This window comes from Strix aluco, chromosome 15 (genome assembly GCF_031877795.1).
Source record: "Strix aluco isolate bStrAlu1 chromosome 15, bStrAlu1.hap1, whole genome shotgun sequence".
NCBI lineage: Eukaryota > Metazoa > Chordata > Aves > Strigiformes > Strigidae > Strix > Strix aluco.
The window spans coordinates 12613557-12633865 of record NC_133945.1 but is presented as its reverse complement, the minus strand read 5'-3'; the positions used below and the strand labels follow the sequence as shown (position 1 = coordinate 12633865).

Here is a 20309-nt window from a genome sequence, read left to right as displayed (position 1 = left end):
ATCAGATCCACACCTGCTAAATTCTTCCTCATCCCTCAGCTCAGCCACGTAATTTCTGATAGAACCAAAACTACTCAAATGAAGATGTTAATTAAAATTTCCAGCTGCCTGGCATAACACTGATTGCTACAGAACTGAAGAAAAATATCCCAACTCCTTGCATATTATAAAAATAATTAAGTTCCTCAGGGGAGAGGGGACGTGCTCCCGTCTTCAGGCGGTGGCAGGATGTGGTGTAGGTGCCCCACCACAGGACGTGCCGCGCCCCAAGATAAAACCCTCCCCTCCGGTCGCAACGCACCCCAGCTCACCCCGCGCTCCTGTCAGGCAGGAACGCTCCTCTTCACAGCCGCGGGGCGCTCAAAGCGCTTTACAAACTTACCCGAGCGTCAGCAGCACCTGGGAACGCGCCGAGGCGCGGGCAGCGGAGGGCGCCCGCTGCTTTTCCAGCCGGGCATTAAGGCCGGATCGGCTTAAGAGCCCTGCGGGGCCGGGGGCTGCCGCCGGCGGGACCGGCCCTCCGCCGACATGGCGGCCACCCCCGGAGGAAGGGGGCAGCCAGCTGCGGGCAGGAGGCGGGAGCGGCGCAAACCCGCTGCCCGGAAACGCCCCGCGGCCCCCCGCCCGCCTTCCCCGGGGGCACTGCGGCACCTCCCCGCGGCCCCGCGCACTCCTCCCGCCGGCACCGGAGACGCCGGGAGAGCGGGGGGCGGGCACGGGGACACGGCGGGCGCTGCGCCGGGCCCGGCGGCGGCCCCATCTCCAGCCGCGCCGCACTGCGCTGCGCAGCGGCGGCCAGCGAACGGCTCTGCCCCAGCTCGGCCCCCCCGGGGCTCGCCCCTCACCTACCTCCCGCCGGCCGCGCCCCTCCTCGCCGCCCGGCGCCGCTCCCGGCGGAAGGAGCCGCCGCCGCGCCGCGGCTGGGCTGGGCGGGGCGGGGCGGCCCCGCGGAGGCAGCGGCCGGCGGAGGGCGCCGCGCTCCCACTGGCTGCGCCGCCGCCATTGGGCGGGGAGCGCCGCGGCGCGCGCGTCACGGCGCGCGGGGGCCGGGCCGCGCTGCGCGGGGGCGGCGTCTCTGCGCTGAGGGCGGGAGCGGTGCGGGCTGGGCCCGGCCCCGCGGGGGCAGCGGCGGCTCCGATGAACCCCAGGGAAAGGGGCTCTTGCAGGCGGAGCCCACCCCTGCGGCCAGCTGCTGCGCGGAGCGGGCGGTGGCTGCAGCCAGAGCTGCGGAGGACAGCGTTTCTCTGAAGTTACGCTTACCCGGTGCGTCCGCAAATGTCTTCCCTGAGGTGTAAGGAAGGAGGTGGCCTTCACTGGCGCAACCTGTAGCAGTGTAGTAGTAGCCGTCCTTCCCAGGACACCAGAGGTGCTGCTTAAGCATTTATGGCAGGTCAGCCCTGTGCCTTGCCCTGCCACAAAACGATAACCTCCCTTTGAAAGGACGTGCTTATAAATCTCAGGTTTTGCCATCCCATTCCAGTTCATTCTGAAGTGAGTCAGAAAATTAAGAAGATAGGCAAGAACTTCATGCCTGCCTACTCAAATAACCAAAGAAGAAAGAGATTTGCAAACAAAGAGTATCTCAGATCTTTGTGTATCTCAAAGGCACAGTAAAGGAGGGTGGAAAAGCACCCGTCTTCCATTTCAGGCCTTTTTCAAAGGGAACTGGCAGATCCATTGTGAATCCAGCCTGAGGAGTTCCTGGTTAAAGAGAATTCATCTGCCTTGCTCTTGTTCTGTGGCCTGTAGGTTCAGATGGTTTTAATGTGCAGAGGGTTGTGGTTCAATGGGTTGATGTACACATTAAATTCTCCAGAACGATGACTGTGTGAGGCAAAACCATCCCGTCTGGGTTGTTCCCTTCTGAGCCCCAGGGACACTTGGCTCAACGCTGCTGTGGTTTGGTCCCTTCTGCAGATTGGTGCCTACCTGGACGCTGAATTTTTGCTCCCTAGTAGTGTTTTGATGATTTGATCATTGCAGTAAAACATCTTTATAAAGACCAAGTACCATTTCGATCCTAGGAAATTAATTGTGCAAGACTGGTAGCAGTTGTGACTGATAGATTCGACATGCATTCAATCAAGTTGCTGTTTTAAGCAGATGGAAACAAGACTTCCGTTGTTTTCCATGGGAACTGGATTGCAGTAGAATTTAAGGAGAATTTTCTGGGATTTTCTCAGTTTGGATTTTGAACCCCAGTCCTGCATTCCTACAGGATATCAGCATGAATGATTGATTATGCAACAAGTTTGCGTAAGTCATTTACAACTAGTACAATTTTCTTATGCTTATTCTAAGGAGGCCTTACATCTGAACCCGGTGAACGCTCTCCGTAACACTGGCAGCGTGTAACTTTTTTGTGGTCTGTACCCAGCTAACGAGTACGCTGACTCCGCTACATCTGTAATTTGATGTAAAAAGTAGGAATGAATTGATGCCTTATGAAAATTCTTGCTTGCTTTGGGTGTCCAGTGCTGAGCCCTGCTTTGTTCAGTTGCTGTTGTTGCAATAGAGACTTCCATTCTGCAAGGAGCTAACAAGAGGAGGGTTTTGCAAAAACAAACAGGTAAATGTAAACCGACTTTCATTTTGCTGTCAGTGGGTTTGCTGTATAATCCCGAGGCCCTGGGTTAACATGAACCTCTCTTCCAGTCTGTGGCCTGTGAGGGGTGAACCTGGGGTCTTCCCTGAATGGGGCATCGAGGCCTTGCAAAAGAGAAAGAAAACATTCAGATATCCTTTCCTACTTCTGTCCTTCAGTCTCATGGTTACTGTGTGACTCAGGAGGAAGAAGTTACCTTCAGTTAAACAGGTCCCGCTTGGTTAAGGCTGCTAGCCCTTGGCTGTGTAGGTTTCCCTCAGTTTTGCCCATAACTGTAGCTGTCTAAATACAACCTGCAGTGTACCACAGCAAAGCCACGGTTTGTACTGAAAATGCAGTTAGGGGAGGTGTACCCCTGTGACTGGGACACATCCCCAACCTAGGCAAGGCTAGAGCGCGACAAAATTAACTGAGTGTTTAAACCTCCTGTTATTACGAAGGGTTTTTCTCTGTTCAAAGCATAGTCAAGATATTTTAAATCCTGTTTCACTGTTTTGCAGCCGTCATCCTAATGCAGTCGGAGATGGTTTGTACATGTAGCTTCCCGACTGTGGTCTCTTTCACACTCTCCCAAGTCTCACTTCTTTAAAAGGGGGATTTTTCCTTGTCACTTGACATTCATTTTAGGGAAGTATCTTTCCCCTAATGAGGAAGTACTGCGTTGCACTCGTGCTTTTAATATTTTTCTCTCAAAAACTTCATGTAATATTTATACCGCTACAGTTACAGTAAACAAAAGCTTTCCTCAGAGCAGGAGCGGTCTTTAAATGTCACTGCAAACCGTAGGGAGGAGATGCAAAGCAAGAGGGCAGGGATCCTCTCACCATCATGTGATGCTGGCACTGGCTTGGATTTTGGGTCATGTGGTGTGTGTCCCTATCTGTTTCAAGAATTTGTTTGATTTTGAGGCAAATTGTTTTTTCTCTTTTTCCCCCCCTTCCTATGAAATGGGGCTAAACCTCCCCCACTGCACAGCAGCGCTGACAGATGCGGGAGTCGCTCAGTGTTTGCCATGGCAATAGGGGCCATGCTGGTACCTGCAGCGAAGGACAAACCTGAGTGTATTTCAAAACCAAAAAGATTTGGTGAATCAGACAGCCCAAGGGATGAAGGTGTGGAGGGAGGAGGCCAGAGTTTTAACTGTGATAAAAGACATGCAAAATCCTTTCAGCACCTGGCCTGAGCTGTCCAGACCTCGAGAACTTGGATTTCAGAAGCAGCGGAGCCTGGTGAAACCGCTGTTGAACTCGGTCCTTTAGTTTGTTGTACAGGAGAAAGCAGCATCGCCCTTGCTTTCCTCTTCCTTCCTTCAGTGTTAACTTTAGTGTTTCTTGGAACCATGTGAGTTTTCTTCTGCTTTTTTCTCAACCTCTTTTCAGAAACTTTCTCTCTTTTTGCAACATTCCCATTCTGTGCCACTGCACCCTGAACTCCCTGTTTTCTGTTAATCCTCAAGTGTGTCTCTTCCCAGTGGGGATGTAAGAGTTTGCAGAAGTCACTGCAGAATACAGCACCATTTCCTGCTGATTTTCGCTTTTTCCTCAGACTGGGGGTTCTGTGTAAAGGCAAACACACACACACTATGTGAATATATATATATATACATACACACACTGACACTCCGTCAACCTTTCCATCTTCCCAGAGCTCAGCTGAGGTCATTTGGCTACTACATGGTTCAGAGCGGCTCTTGGCGTTATCGCTGGTGCAGAATTGATAGCGGCAGGGGGGATGGGGCAGGTTGACGTCCCCGGGTGCTCCCGGGGGGCACAGACCCGCCAGCTCCGCCCGCGCTGGCCTGGCGGCTGCGGCCAAGCCAGCCACGAGCCGCCCCTCGCCCTGGGAGCAGGGATCGCCTTTCGGGGGAGGCGCACCTGAAGGGAAGCGATGCTGCAGAGGGTCTCGGCGAGCGCGTTCACAATCCATCACCGGCTTAATTAAAACAGACGGGCAGGCCCGGTGGTTAGCGCGCAGCAGCGCGTCCCGCCGGCGGCCGCTCTCGCTCGGCACACGAGGAGCAAGGCACCCCCCGCCCCGCCGCGGGGGCAGCGCGCTCGCAGCCCCGCTGCCGTCCGAAGCCCGGGGGGGAGAGGCGGCGGCTGTCGGGGCGCTCCGTGCGGCGGGGAGGCGGCGGGGCGCGCGGGGAGGCGGCGCGGCCCCTTTAAGGCCGAGGGTTCGCGGCGCCTCTCGGCGAGTCACCCCGCGCCGCCGGGGAGCGGCGTCACGTGGGGCGCAGTCTTGTGACCGGCCGCGAGCGCAGCAGCGGGGCCGCCCGGCGCGGGGCGCTCGGGGAGGGGCCGCCCGCGCGCCAGGGGCCGCTCCGCCGCTCCCCCGCCGCCGCTCCCTCGCGCCCGGCCCCGAATGCGCGGGGCGCTGCCGCCGGGGCGCTCGCGCCGCCGCTGAGCTCCGGCGCCCCCGGGCGGGGCGGAGGGGCGGCGCCCGCCAAGTTGGGCGCTGAGGGGAGGGCGCCGCTTCCTCTTCGCCCTCCCGGCGCTCGCCGCGCCGCCGCCGCTCGGCTCGGCTCCGCGGGCTGGCAGCGCCGCCGCCCCCCAGCATGGACAACAAGCCCCTGCTGCAGGAGCGGCCCCCCGCCTACAGCCCCGCCGCCCAGGGCGCGGGCTACGACTACGGGCAGAGCAACTACGGCGCCATCCCCGCCCCGCAGCCCGGCTTCCAGCCGCCCCCGCCCTACCCCTACCCGGGCGCCGCGGCTGCCGCAGGTGGGTCTGAGGCGGCGGGGGAGGCGCCGGCCGCCAACTCGGGGGGAGGGGGGGGGACTGGGGAGCCAGGGGCCCCCGGCGTGCGGAGGAGAGCTGGAGCCCCGCTCCCCCCCTTCCCTGGGCCGGGGGGCGGCTCTAGAGAGGCCGGTGACTGGAGGGGGGCGGCGCTGGCGGTGCCCCGGGGGCCGCAGGCCCTGGAGAAGGGCCGTGGCCTGCGCCGCAGAGGGGCTGCCTGGCCGGAGCGGGGCAAACTCTTGAGCCTCTCTCGCGCGGGGCTTCCCTCAGGAGCCAGGCGGTCGGATCCTCTCAGTTTTCACGTCTAAAACCAGTGTAGGGAGGAGGGTGCGCAGGGGATCCAGGTGTTTAAATGAGCCTCCTCGCTTTCCCCTCGTTCCTTGGGTGCCTCCGAGGTGTAACGTCGTGTTTGTGTTTTGCCCTCCCCAAAATACCGACGGAGTTTGCATGCATCCCTCGGATGTGCGGGTTTTCTGCCTCAAAACAATGGCAGAGAGGCACAGCTGCACTAGCAGTAAATCAGACCCCAAACTTGCACTTTTCTTTGCATGCACTTTACTGTATTCTGGTTAATGTTTGTTTTTTCTGATACACTTCAGTAGTCTTGGAGAGACTTAAGCAGGTGAGTAGCTACAGACAGTACTTCTGTTAACTGAATTAATACTAACCTCTGTCAAAGAAAGAAATAGCCTGTCAGACTCTGTAGAGTTAAGGGAATGCTTCAAAAGTTACAAAAAAATACACAGAAGACACAGACCCCAGTCATCAAGCATTGGGCTGAATCTTGAGGCCATAGATGGATTTCCTGATAATAACTTGGAGCTTATTTTCCTGCAATACAAATATTACTGATTGCTTTCAGTCTAACTAACTTTAAGTAGTGAGGTTGGTGGACTTTACAGATGCATAACTTGATTCAAGAAAATTTGAGAGCTGTGCCCTGGAAGAGAAGATCAAAATGGATTATACCTGGGCAAAGTGTACCTTGACTGTATGATTACACTGCATACATCTAACCATCCCTTTAAAAAGCATTTTTAAAAAATTTTTTAATGTTAATGCAGTAGTTAAAAGCTTGTGTTTTCTAACTACAGCTGTTAAAATGACACATTCACTAGCTAACAACATGGGTTTTCTGAAAGTTTTTTTTTTTTTTTTCCATGCTATGCAACCTGCTTCCTTTCTATTTGCATCCTATCACTCCTACCTCTCTTTCCAGTTATAAACCTAATATGTGGAAGTAAAGCTGGAAACCAGAGGAAGATCTATTCTGAAACCAGAGGAAGATCAGTTCTGTTTCAACTAGCTTGTCCACTGGAGCGGGACATACCTGATACATAACATCCAGAAGTGAAAGCTGTGGTCATTGTTTGTTTAAACTGTTTTTCCCTGGTGCTCAAACAGCATTGAAACAAATTCTCAAAGTTAATTATTAGCTCAGTGGCCTTTTTAGATGGTTAAATTGTGCTGGGCACTTGGGTTTATGGAGTGGCTTTGCTATTAGATGTGCTGAGTGTTCCAACTCTGATTTTAATAGAGCTTTTTAAAGTACTCAAGGCTACATTTCTATTTTTTTTTCCATGTTCTGCTTCCATACTTTTTAATTATTGTCATTATTCTCTGTGCCTTATGTGTGGTGGATTGAGGTTTTTTTCTTATTTTAGGGTATGCTGTTCCTCCACCGACATCACAGCCAAACTATTCGAGCACATACACCATTATTCAACAGCCTGCCACCACCACTTCTGTAGTAGTAGTTGGTGGCTGTCCTGCCTGCAGGTAAAATTGCTCTCTTGTTGAGAAATAAACTCAGTCGTGGGTTTTATTTTTTAAATTACAGGTATCCATATAATTCCTTGGTTTTCAATAGTTTCTCTTTGTGTGTGTGTATTAGAATTGAATTAATTGAAAAAGCACTAAAAGTTAGCAGTGGAGTGCTTTAATTTATGTAGTATGAGCTTGTCCTAAATGGCTTGTGACAACTGCTATAATTAATACAATAGACTTTATATATGTAAATATGTATCTGTTCTTTATGATGGAGGAAGATCAGTAAGTGGTGTTTTTAATGAAAAGGCAGTTCAGTCACAGATGTAAAGGGTCAGTTCTTGGGGGAGAGGATGACAGGAAGTCTTTTCTGATGTGTTTATGCCCAGTGATAGTGAGTAGCATGATTTTATTGTGAAACTTTCTCTAATCTTTGACCCTAGTCACTTCCGGTTATCTGGCAGTCCTGTGGAAGGGCTTCCACTGCTGTGGTGTGTGTCCCCATTCCCAACATCCAGACTGTGCAAAACCAGGCAGGGTGATTGTCAGTAGTGGTTTAAAACATTAGTATCTTAAGGCTTTAAAAGATCTCTTACTTTAAAAGTCCTTTTATTGGAGAAGAACAGGGAGATTAATAGATTTGATTCAAAGTGTTAATCTGATGAAAGTGGTGAAAAGCAGAAAAAGTGGTCAGCTATTAGCTGGAATTGCAACAAAAGAAGAACTCCCACCTCAGAAATCAACAGCCATAAAAAAAGGGAAGGAGGCACTCTGTTTCCACATTAGTGCTGCAAGTCAGCTGTGGTCCCTTTGAACTTCTCATTTCTTCTCATCCCAGGATATTAACTGATGGGTGAGGGCAGCCAGATTGCTGCTGGTGCGGTTCAGACGCTGGTGTGCCTGGCCAGCTCTGACTCAAGTGCAGAATCATTCCCCTTCTGTTAAAATGTATGGGAGTTACCCTTGTGGTGTCTTGCGAGGAGGCACTTAATATTCTAGAAGTCTGAGCCCTTGCTTATCCATTTCAAACGTGTAGGAAACAGACTTGCTAGAATAGCTGAAATGATACCAGGTTTGAGTGTGATGAATGGGATGGAGGTTGTCACAGTGGCAGAGGCTGTCCCCCAGATGCCTTTTGGTTTTGTTAGAATTGGTGTTTGTCTGAGAGGACCTGCTTTCAAAGGAGGATTCAAATAAGTATCTTGTGGTGCTATGTAAAAACAGGTGCCTGCTGAAGTGCCACTAGTTCAGGCTGAAAAACCTGTACCAGTTAGAGCTATTGATCTAGAAGTCGTATGTTTTAAACAGTGAGGGCAAATAACTACCAAGCAGGTCAGAGGATGTGGTAGATCATGCCACCTGCTTATGCTTTAGCTCAGTCAGAAGACAGGAGGGATGTTATGTATTGCTTGGTAAAAGGCAGGCAGTGTGTTTATACAGGCCTTCTGGCCCTAAACCCAATAAATCTCAAAACATTTTACTATGGAAGTGGTCTCTGCAATAACTTAAGATTGGTAGACTCTTACTGTTTATTCTTAGGAGGTTTTTTTTTTTTTTCCCCCCGGAAGTTATCCTGGGATGTTCTAGGAGAGACCTTTGAAACAGTCATTTGCAAGTAACTTTAGCTGAATTTGGGAAAATGAGCTAGCTTTTGTAAGGTGTTTTTAAGTGACCTCACTTGAATAGTTTTCTGAAGTCATCAGACTTGCTCTGCTGGAGGTACCCAGTGCTCTGTTATGTCACAGACTTTTTCCTAAAGCAAAATACCCTCCACAAACCCATTGTTTATTCTTGGATCCTCAGGTTTTGTTTTAGGCTGTGGAAAAAAAAAAAAAAAAGTTGTGAGGAGAGCTATGACATGTTTATTATGAGGGATAATCCTGCACTGCTTAAACTGTAGGACTCCTCTCAGCACTTCTGAAATACTCTTTATCAGGGAATCCCGAGGACAAGTGACTGTATCTAGTAATGGTGTGCCGTAGCAGTCTATCACTGTGATTTTTCCTAATTGTCTTTAGAGGAACAGTCAAAGTGTCAGGGTAGGAGGGAAAAATCTCAGATTGCTCATGTCTTGACTAGTTAAGGAATTGATAGTCTAGTATTTCAAGAGAACAGGAAAGCTGGGTGGGAAGCATAATACTAGAAATATTCATGGGAACTTGAAGGGTTCAGGGTTCATGTTCTGGAAGGTTACACTGGTTGCTTCTCTTGGAGAAAGAGCTCATAATCCTCTTCAACTTGTCAAGACCTTAAACATAGTTCTAGTTGACTTCCTTGGCCTGGAAACCTATTTTATAAAGAATGTGACATGCAGCTACGCTCTGAATACAACACTGAACAGAAACGTTGTTGAAAGGGCATTGATAAACATAAAAAGCTATTAATGGTACATAAAAAACTTTGTTATTAAACTGCCAAGTCAGCCGTCCTATTGCTCTTCTGATTTGATGCTGTGCATGATCATTAGAGAAGTCCATCTGCTTTAGGTCATGAGGAAGAAGCCTTTTTTGTGGCTGTAGAATAATGTAACTGATAGAGTAGGCTAAAGCCCATTGAGAGGATTTCTACCATCAGAAATACAAACCAGTCCTTTGCACTACTGCATTTATGAATGTTGCTAATTGAAATCAAAACTGTTTCCAACTTAATGTATACTGTTTAGGAGAAATACGCAGTATTGGTCTGTTGTTTGGGTAGGAGTTTATTTTATTGCAGCCATGAATGATCTTGGAATTAATAAAGTAGCTACAGTACAGTCGCTCTTTAGGCTTGCTTTATGGTATGAAGTAATAAAAAGTATAAAATATCTCCAGAAGTAGCCTCTCTACAAGTAGGTAGTATGCCCGTGGTCACTATGTGGCTGCATTTTTTTCTTCTATCTCTGAAGCATTGCTGCATCTGAGGGATGATTCTCCTGTCTTGCAAGCTGTGCTTCTTGCCTAGAGTTATTCGTTAGTCAGATCATCCTAAACTCATCATTGGTCAGTGTTGCTTTCTAATTACAGACTTCAGTATTAATGTATATTCCATCCTTCCCTGCATTATTAAAACGTCTTGGGTGGTGGTAGTCCTGTTGTCTTAGTGTGAGTTTTCCCAACCCTGATGTACAGAGAATTAAACCGAGTTGCAGAATCTTGTCAGCTTGGTTGCTCGTAGTTGACATCTAAAGATTGGCCAAGTCCTGCTTTTAAACTATTCTATGTTTCCAAGTACAGATTGAGTCATTACAGCCACTGCAGAGATCCAGCCATGTAATTCTCTTTTTAGCTTGGAGAATGCAGTCTGGCTGCTTCTCTTGTGGTCACTTTCATTTTCTCTTTCTCCATTTTGCGTTGTTGGGTAGAACAAACTGCAAAGGAATGTTTGCTTTCCTATTACTTAACAGAAGAAAGAACCCTTTAAAAATTGTGAAAACATTCTCTTAATCTGATGCTTGCAAAAGCTGGTTCTTTCAAAATCTGGGACAGAGCATGTGACAGGCCCTGTTGGCTTTTTATTTTCCTGTTTAACAAGTATTCAGTTGCTTGGAAGAAGGGGTGAGGGAAAGGACATAATGCTGCTGCATTGTGGGGGCTTTCTCTTCTGACAGTTACAAAAATCTGCTTGAGAAGTATTGTAGTGGGTCCCAACTTACAATAACACTGGAAGATGAGACAGTTTTGATTAAAACTGTGTTTATTCTCAGATCTCTTACAGCCTTTTCCCTTGCCACAGTTTTTTGGTGTGGTTTTTTTTTGTTGTTGTTTCGGGTTTTTTTGGGTGGTGGGTTTGTTTGGTGTTTTTTTCTGTTTTTTTGACTTGACAAAGTATTAAGTTCTCAGGTTTTTGTTGAAATTTTGTTTTCTTCAGTTAAGTGCATGTCTCCTGAGAGAATTGCACTTAGGTGATTAAGTCCTTCAAAATTTCAGTCTTCTGGTTTTACTTCGGTTATTTCAATCACAAATGCTGTGTGTGGTTTGATAGAAGGCCATTCAGGATATAGGTTTTTTATAGTTATTCACAACAACTATCTTTAAACTTTATGTAAATATTCTTAATATAATTTCATAATGTGTACCAGTTAAATATGCAAGGAATAAAAAAAACCCAACCAACCAAGTTATTTAGAGAGCATGTCTGATATTCTGAGGAAAACCTGCGGATTTTCGGTTTCTAAGAGCAGGCTGACATGCTAGAGATCCTTCTGCATCTTGTGAGTGAAGCCGACTTTGAAATACCTTTTCAAGAGCACTATAAAGAGGAATAGCTGTAATAGTGCAGCAGCTCCTGACACTGTTTTTTGTCACAAAGATGATCAGCCTGTGCTGGGAATCAGCGTCGCTCCCTTATACTACAGTTTGCAGCTTTTTGTAAACGTACGCTGTTCCGGCAGACTGGGGTGTTCATCCCTGCTGAGCTGAAATTCAGTGGCTGGAGCAGTTAGGGCATGAAATTCAGCAGTGACTTAGGCACGTGATTGCAAAGAAGAAGGCCTTGATCCAGCAGACTTGAGCAGATGCCATGAGTCTGCCATTTGGAATTACTGACTAGGATAGCTGTAACTTTTTTCCCCCCAGCCTAACAGCAGAGGCACGCAGCTGCTTAGTGGGAAGGCTGTTACCTAAGCCCAGAGGAAGGGAGGTGGTAAGCCTGTTAACAGGGTCCCAAGTGAGATCAGCATAGCTCTTGCTGTTTCTGGGGATTTGTGTTCTACTCCTCTGAACTGATTTGTGGATAATAATCAAAACACATTTTTCTAATAAATGAGACTTGATGCGATTAATAAGATACAGCAGGAATGTATTCCCTAATGGGACTGTATAAAAATGATAATCTGGTCCCTAACGCGTAGTCTGTCATTGAGCCTGAGTTGATAGCATTTTTTTATTAGTGTCACCGTTTATCTTGGTGTCTGTATTCTGATAATTAGGATTTCTTTGTAGTAATGAGTTCTGAGTGAGAGGAGGAAACAGGCCTTGTTTGTTGGTAAGCAGAGGTGATACTGATTTGGCTCTGTGTGCAGATGAGTGGGGAAAACCACACCAGATCTCAGTCTAGTTGTCATGGATAGATGTCCACCATCTACAGAGAATTTCAACTGGCATGCTTACTTAGCCTCATTTGTGAGGCTAGGCTGCTCCTGTGAAGCATGAAGCTTGACGCTTAATTAGTGTGTTCTCAGAACTGGCATTAAAGCAGTGGTGCTACTGCATTAGAGAAGCCTGGTGATTTGTAGGCATTTCAAGAAAGATAACAGCTAGATACAGCCTGTTCCCATTGCCAGAGTTTCTCTGGCTCTGCAGCTAGCCCTCTGTGTAGGAAGTGGGGCTAAAGCCTAAAGAAGTTCAGGCAAATGTGCAAGTACTGTGGTGTCTCTTACTTGAAGGTGACTTTCAAGGATAATTGCATTTACATATATGTACAGCTTGTGTTGAAGAGGGCAAGCCGGTGGCTATGTATAGATTTGGGCTCCTTTCTGTGGATACGGATCAACAACCATTCAGTATGCCTTCGAGCTGAGGCTAGAGGAGCTGGCACCTCTCTTCATAGGAATTAAAACTGTAAACATCCCATGTGTACTCAGTAGTTGCATATATAGTTATCAATTATTATTCTTCTGCTGCTTGCAGGTGAAATTTAAACATGCTTAAGCTAGCTGCTGTTGTTGCATTAGCTAGGACAGACACAAAGAAAAGCTATCTACGTTTGTTTTTATGTTCCAAATCAAAGATTTAGTGTGCAGCTTCCAAAGTCTATGCTTGTCACTGGCCTGATGTTTCCATTGAAATCTAGAGACTCAACCAACCTCAGTGGCAGGAGAAGTGGGATACTGATTTGAAAATTCCACTTGCTTGATCAGTGAGGGAGTATCTGTGTAGAAGACAGCAGTCTTAAGTGCAGTTTCTTTCCAGGTCCTGCAAAGCTTGTCATACAACCAAACTGTCTGTGATTACCTGGGATGACCCTTCGACTTTATTTGTAAGGGATGAAAAATGCTGATAATTTCATGTTTAAATACTGTGATGTAGTGTTAAGTCTAAAAATGCACATGCTAAACTGTACAGATGCTGTGTTTGCAGATCTCACTATCAGCCTTCTGATCCTGAGCATTTGACTTAAGATGTTAATGTTTTAGGACTTACTTTGAGGAAGGGGGGTGTCTAAAAAGTAATTTGGTTTAAGTACTTATCAGTGGGAATAATTGACCGACCTTTATGGAGTTGGCAGCTGCAGTTATAGCTTAAATCCAAGATGCTGCTTGCAGTATAAATAAACCTTTCCACTTTATTTTTAGATGGGGAGTGGTGCAGTTATAATCAGCTTTTATGTGGTTTATGCTGTAGAACAAAACTTATGTTTGGTTGCATTAGTGAATCTACAGTTTGAGTATGGAGTCTCTAATTACTCTGCAGCTCAGGTAAGATACACAAGCAAAAACTAAAATATTCATAGTCTCCCTTATAAAAGTATTTTTTTTCTCCCTCTAAATTTAGTAACTGGCTAAGCATTGATTGGATAAGTGTTCATCTAAAATTAGGTGGTGACACAAATCAACAGAAGCCAAAAAGTGTTTGTGTAGCTAACGCTGTAGTAGTAATCACAGTGCTATAGATGTGCTAGGAAGTGGCTCTGAAGTAACAGGTGTGCTGTGGTGGAGGTCAGGCAGATACGGTTCTGGTGAGCATTCTGAGCGACCGTCACTCGGGCTGACACGGTCTGCTGCCTGGCTCTGCTGGCCCTGCTCTTCCTCTGTCGCTGACCCAGCCCTGCTTCCTGTGGCTTCCTTTGTCCCTTGCAGGTCCCTTTACCCGGGTCTAGTGTTGAATATGGATGGTGATATTTTTTCCTTTTTTTTGTTTTGTTTTTAATTGGCATTTTGCATTACCACAAAACACTTCCTGAATAACTCTGTTTAGGGGGAAGGGAGTTTAAAATAAATTCTATTCAAAGTGTCAGGGACATCTGCTGACCAATAGACTTGGGCCTTGCAAGCTGATTAAGAGGGTTGATTGTAATGGGTTAGACAGCAGTCATCTGTGCTTGGGTTTGCAGCTACTCGGGGCTGACCAGGGGTATCCTGATTGATCCCTCTCTAATGTTTACTTAGTGTGTTTATTCTTTAAGGTCAGATAAAAATTAGGCTGTTTATACTCTAAACACACTGGCTTACTTAAGGTAGAGTTCAGGGCAGGAGCTGAATATGGAATTACTGAGAGACAAGGAGAAGATTTAAAAACACTAACAAAGCAGGAGTTGAATGCCTGCAGGAGGGGAATGCTCAGTCTGTGTGAATGAAAAAGATGGCATTAGTGTAATAGCAAAACAAGGCAGGAAATACAATAGGCTTAACATGCTGTGTACTGCACTTAGTATGCATTTTCCAAAGTAATGTTATTTTTGGTGTCATTGAAATGCCTGGAAAGGGGACTTTGCCTTTCTTGGATGGATCTGTAGTACTGAAAACTGCCTGAATCTTTAATTACTCAGCAACATGTAGGCTGTGTCTGAGCCTCTCGGAACATGCAGTATGTTACCGGGTTAACCTGTGGAGGAAGGAAAAGGAGAGGCCTCACCTCCAGAGCTTCTACTGCTGATTTTTATTTGGTCTGAGGGTGCTCAGCATTTCATGTGTTTCCACAAGTACAAATTGCCATATTCAACTTCTGCATTCAGGCTTGTCAGTTTTGGTTGAACATTCGTGTCCTTTCTGTCACTGTACCTGTAACCAGTCTGGCTATCGAAACAGTTTTGAATAGCTTTGTGTTTCAGTCCTATTAGCAGATTCTTCCCAGGAGATGGCTCTTCTAGTAGCATATCTTTTCCCTAGTGAATGAAGTCAATGGTATGAGAGCATTAATGGATGAAGCATTAATAATCCAGAGTATATGGGAAAAGTTTACTTCATGATATGCCCCTGTATGATATTCGCCTTTTTTCTAGTACTGACAGTGACTGTTGTTCTGTTAATAATTTTTCAATAACTTGTTCCATATTTCTTTCCTTGGCAGTACTATCCCCTCTGACTGTTCTCCCCATCGGTATTTCACTTTGTTGGGGAATGCTCTGTGGTGAGAGGGGAGGGGAAGCAGACATGGTTCCTGTGGGCTGATGGGAACCCTGGGTTAAAGTTCTTTGTAGCAGAACACTAGACACAGACTAAAAAGTAATATTAACCAAGCTGAACAAATCTAGTGCCTGTAGTTTCTATGAATGCTGTTTGCTGAGGTGATGCAGGGCAAGTGCTGTGAGTCAGTGCCTAATGTGCCAAGACAAGGGCAAGTTTCAGCTTTGCAGCAGAAATGGCCTGGCTCCTTCTCGTCTGCTGGCATATAGCGTCATTTGTCAGCACTTTCCCTGCAGAGGTAGAAATGCGTTGCATGCCAGGTGGGGGTACGTGAAGCCTTTCTCTCTGACCCTCATAAACCCACTGGATGTACTTGTCATCAAGCCAGCAGAAGTGTAAAGGCTAGTTGGTGGCACACACAACTCTCTTCATCACCCCCACCAGGAACATGTGCAGTGTCAGCTGGACAGACATAGGCGTCACCAAACCTGACCTACAGAAGAGAGCTCTGGTAAACTGCATCACAAAGACAAGCAGTAGTGCTGTTTCCAAGAAACTTGCTCTTGCTGCTGCTGAGTATGTCTTTTGTCAATGCTTAGTATTAAAGCTTGTAGTAGAAATACCAGAAATGAAAGTGGGCTTCTGTGTGTTAAGTCTGTATGTTAAGAAGTCAGCAACTCATTGTGGCAAGAATCAGTAATTTGAATTGAATACAAAACCCCGGTAGGTAGGCGGGACCCACTGCCTGGGATGGCAGTCTGATTGCTTAGGTGTCATATCCCTTTGGAGGTGTAAAGAAATCTATTTATAAAGAAAAAAGTTCCACTGTTACCTTATGCTTGATTCCTTAAACATCACTTTTGCTTCAGTTGGAGAATAAGACACTACTAATACCACAACTATTGTACAAAGTACTCAGTAAATATTAGGTTTTTTAAGTACTTCTAGTACTAACAATAGTATCTGTGGGTGACACACTAGAACCATTGTCCTTTACAACATGTGCTGAATATGGCAATTCCATCCTGGAGAAAGGTGGTTTTATGAATTTGGGCAGTACTATGGATACTTTCTAAGTTTAATTTTAGGCCACTGTTGATATCTGGATTTGTGACTTGGTGATAGAGAGGTGTGGGAATGGGAGCTAAAAGGTACTGGAGAGAGAGGTGAAACTGTTCCGTGCTTGAGGAGGCTTTTCTGAAGTGCTTTGGAGCTGTGGGGAAAAAAGGTGGTACCTACACCACTGAAACGAGCTCTGCAAAATGTGTTCCAGCTCTGGGAAAAATGGTAGGATCTGAACTCCTGGGGAGTTTGTCATAAAAGCAGAACACTTCTGCAGAGCTGCTTTCTCATTGTTCTTACTTCTCTGGATGCACAGATGTCAGTGTTCAAGAGTTATCTTACATTGTTGTAGCAAAATAAAGTGCTTGCACTGATGGACGGAGCTCTGATACATGCCTGACTTAAGGGAACAGAGGGCTGATGTTACGCTGAGTTTGTAGGAGTAGCTGCAATGAACAGCACAGGCTACAAAAGTCTGAGTTTTGGGACACTTGTGTGCTGAGACTAGTATCTGCATGGTGATTTGAGCATTAGTCTGCATCTTTTAACTCGCTGCCTTAAAGGAGCATTACTTGAGGATATGAAATTATAAAACTACTGCTGGGATTAACTGTACCCTGACAATACCTATATGCCAAATATAAAGTTGACTTCGGTCAGAAGAACTCTGTAAACAGAAATAAAGTTCGTCAAAAGGAGGGGACTGATGTTGAAAGCTTAGGCTGAACATGAAGTTGTGTAAGCAGCAGAGTATCAAGAACACTTCAGAAAGCCTTTGGCTTCTTATGATGGCTGAGGGGAAGGGGAATGATTCCTAAGTTTAATCAAGGTGTAACGTGTTAGCCAACTGCAGTAAGGAAATGATCTCTGAGCCTGTATCTTCCTCCTTTCACTCTATTTACGTGTACAAGAAGTTGTCTGGGACTGCTCAGTAGGGAAACAACAACTTGTTGGCCTTGGCGCCTTGCTTGTAGCCTGTATTTCAGGGTCACTTAGTTCTGTTTCTGTTGACTTTCACTGTACCAGGGAATCTAAGAGGACACATCTTGTGCGAGTTTTGGTAAACACCACATTTTGACTATTAAGTATAGCTGCTCAAATTTCTTAAGTCAGGTTTTACTGTTTTTCTTCATTTTGGGGGGGTGTTTAGATACAGCACTTCAGAAAGAACTCAGGGACTGAAATTCAGGTAAATTTCTGCTGTCTCAGTTTCTCACATAGGGTGGTCATTCAGTTGGGACTCAGCTGGAGCCAGATGACATCGATAGTAGGTTCTCCTACAGCTCTAAAGGGACAGCAGTCTTTGGAAGTAGAAACCAGAAACACCTATTGAGGGTTATTTTAATAGTGATGCGTGTTTGCCCCTTGGACTTTTCTAGCTACCAGAAATAAACGTGTTAAACAGCTTATGACACCAGCGCTGCACCTCTGAGTGTTCTGGTGACTTAGGAAGTCTGACTGTGAGTAGTTAGCACTGTCCTCTACACACTTGTTTAATTGGCACCTTCCACAACAAAATGCTGACATTTGAGTACTCTTTCATGGTAAAGCTACAGTTAGAATGTCTCTTAAGTCCTCCTTATCCTGCTGAATTAGTCAGAGCCCTAAACACCCAGTGCACCCAGCCCTTTGCATATTAATTATATTGACTTGTGCTCTCTGAAGAAAAACGCCAGCACATCTAAGAGAATGTGCTGGCAACTCCAGGAACCAGACAGTGCCAAGTTGTGTATTAATTTGAAGTAACATACTGAAACAAACCTATTTGCATGTTGCTGTCTGCAATGGTTTTAACTTGCTTAGTGAAAGCATGAGTTGGATGTTTCACCAGAAGCCCTTAACCAGTGTTACACAACTCTGTCCATTCAAACCTTTCTCTTAAGAAGCAGCTGAGAAAAAGATCATCAGATCAAGACATTCAGAAAGCAAGGATTATTTTTTTCTGAAAGAGTGCTAGTGCACATATACTGTGGGACACTTGATGTTGACTGAGCTGAGAGTGTTCACCCCAGGATAATTGAGGAAATGAGGTAGGCAAAGCATATGACACAAGTGTGACTGCTGCCTGTTGTAAAAGACCTAAAAAACTGAGAAATGGAGTTGTTTGGTGTGCGATAACCAGTATAACAACATCGGTGCAGTTAAAGCTTTAGCGCTGTATCATTCCAGAAGAGCCAGTAAACTATTTTTAAAGCAGGCTTCTTTTCATTTTTATGGGAGTAGACTTCAGCGACACTGTGGTTTAGTTCCAGAAAACTCTATCCTCACCTGTACACAAGAGCTTGACCCCAAGAAGGGCCAGCAAGGGCTCAAGGCTGATATTTGCTTACTCTTAAATGTGTTATCTAGTGACATAGTTACTTGACAAGGCTCGTTGAGCTAGGATGCAAGAATACAGGAGAAGAGCCATGACTTTCAGCTTCTTTAGGGACCAGAGGTGGCTGCAGAGGCACTGGCTGTCATGTTAAAAGCTTTTTCTGAATTGAGAGAGCGTGTGACTTGTTCCCCTGTACAGCAGGTGATACACCTGTGTGTGTGCTTGGGTGTACTTGCATTAACCAATATTTGGAGTTGAGACAAGCACTCAGAGGTGTGGTGGCTGTTTTGTTCTAAGTGCCAGTCCTGGATTGCAGTGATAGAGAAAAGGTTGCTCTCTGGAACTAAATAGCTAGTTTGAATTAAGCCTTTTAGACCTACCTACAGTCTGATCACTTGCAAATTTCCTGTTTTTCTTTAAGTGGTATAATTCAAAACCTTCTGCTGCAAGCTATGAAATAAAAGCCTCTTCAAGGGAGAAAAACAACCCCAAACCTTTGTACTTTATCTTGCTATATAAAATGGTGTGGTTTTCAGTGACTACCAGATCACAAAGTGCTAACTTTGGGGCAAATGTGGGGGTGTCCTTGACTAAGTCTGTTTTCCATTTTTACAGGGTTGGCGTGTTGGAGGACACCTTCACCTGTCTTGGGGTTTTGTGTGCCATTGTATTCTTTCCAATTGGGATTCTGTTCTGTCTTGCACTGAGGCAGAGAAGATGCCCTAATTGTGGGGCAGCTTTTGGCTAAGGGGATGAACGTGGACGTGCTTATGGAAGCTACAACTGTTAGCATACTCTTTCTAATGTAAATGTCATGTACAATCATTTTATTTGCTTCAGACCTGTTTTGTAAAGTGTGAAGAAATTTAGTCTCTTGCATGTAATTTAAACTTAATCTTTTATGAGCATGTGCATTGCAAAACATGAAAACCCGACTTGTTTTCCATGTTTAGTGGCACCTGTTGAAAACTAAATAAAACTGCTTTTCCTTTTGCAATCCTCAATTTGTGGCTGGATTATTAAGTATGTGACTAACATGTCTGATAACATGTACTCTGAAAGTGGAGTTAGTAATCCTAGCTACAAAGAAGGATAAATATTTGCCAGAATCCTTATGATAAAAAGACAACATGGTTTAAGGCTGTACTTGCTTGAGCACAGCAGCTGTTTTTGAGGAAAGCATTGCAAGTGCTGTATGTGCTGCCACTATGCTAATGGCCCCTCTTTGTCTCCTGAAGGCACTAGTAATAACAAACACTTAAGAGCTCTATTTTAATTAGTGAAGGTTTTGTTTATAGGGCTACAAGTGACCTCCCAGGGCTGCTAGAGCTGGTCTGAATTCACAGACAACAGTAACATCTGACTGGCAGAAGTTTTAGAGAGGCTGAGGCACTGCCCTAAGTAAAGATTTTTTGCATTTTAGGTTATTTAATGCTGATACTGAATTACTGAAAGCCTATACAGTTGAGGTTGACATGCCTCTAATATGCTTTAGAAAATGGGCTCAGGTGTAAGTTACTCCTGAAAAGTTGGTGTTTCAAAATGAGATAAAGGGTATTTACACAAGCAAAGTGTCCTTAGCCTTGAACTTGAAAGGCAGTGTCAGAGGAGGAGGCACTTCTAGAGCCATCACATGCTCATATACTATTTTTTGATATTAAGTAACCAAAAGGCATTTCATGTGACATGAATTCACTGTTTATAGTAGTAGAAGCAGGCACAACAAAATGTAGGAAGCATGTACATATGTAAGGTAGAATGATTTAGAGTAAGGATTAA

The 20309-nt window shown here is 45.9% G+C and overlaps 2 protein-coding genes across 4 annotated transcripts in view; one reads left to right on the top strand and one right to left on the bottom strand.

Annotated features, from left to right (window-relative positions):
* The window catches only part of TECPR1 (tectonin beta-propeller repeat containing 1), a 30259-nt gene extending 25674 nt beyond the window's left edge, over positions 1-4585 (bottom strand). The window contains exons 1-2 of one of the 3 annotated variants that reach the window (XM_074840540.1): positions 4480-4585; positions 1261-4160 (exon numbers count right to left, since the gene is read on the bottom strand). In XM_074840540.1, the coding sequence (XP_074696641.1) occupies positions 1261-1381 (121 nt within the window). In that variant the 5' untranslated portion in view covers positions 1382-4160; positions 4480-4585. Of the gene's footprint in view, positions 1-382; positions 618-849; positions 953-1260; positions 4161-4479 lie in introns of those variants that run through there. The other 2 variants (XM_074840541.1, XM_074840542.1) reach the window with 2 other exon arrangements.
* A 412-nt stretch (positions 4586-4997) lies between these two features.
* Positions 4998-19534, top strand: BRI3 (brain protein I3). Its single transcript, XM_074840549.1, has 3 exons — positions 4998-5325; positions 7005-7119; positions 19146-19534. Exons 1-3 carry the CDS (start codon positions 5160-5162, stop codon positions 19276-19278), a joined length of 414 nt encoding a protein of 137 aa, XP_074696650.1. The 5' UTR covers positions 4998-5159; the 3' UTR covers positions 19279-19534.
* Positions 19535-20309: the final 775 nt, after the last annotated feature.

What these genes read in the sequence shown, in the direction of transcription:
- BRI3 (XM_074840549.1), top strand. Translation starts at nt 5,160, where the DNA reads ATGGACAACAAGCCCCTGCTGCAGGAGCGGCCCCCCGCCTACAGCCCC. An exon ending in GGGCGCCGCGGCTGCCGCAG is followed by an intron (nt 5,326 to 7,004) that starts GTGGGTCTGAGG and finishes TTCTTATTTTAG; the next exon opens with GGTATGCTGTTCCTCCACCG. An exon ending in GGTGGCTGTCCTGCCTGCAG is followed by an intron (nt 7,120 to 19,145) that starts GTAAAATTGCTC and finishes CCATTTTTACAG; the next exon opens with GGTTGGCGTGTTGGAGGACA.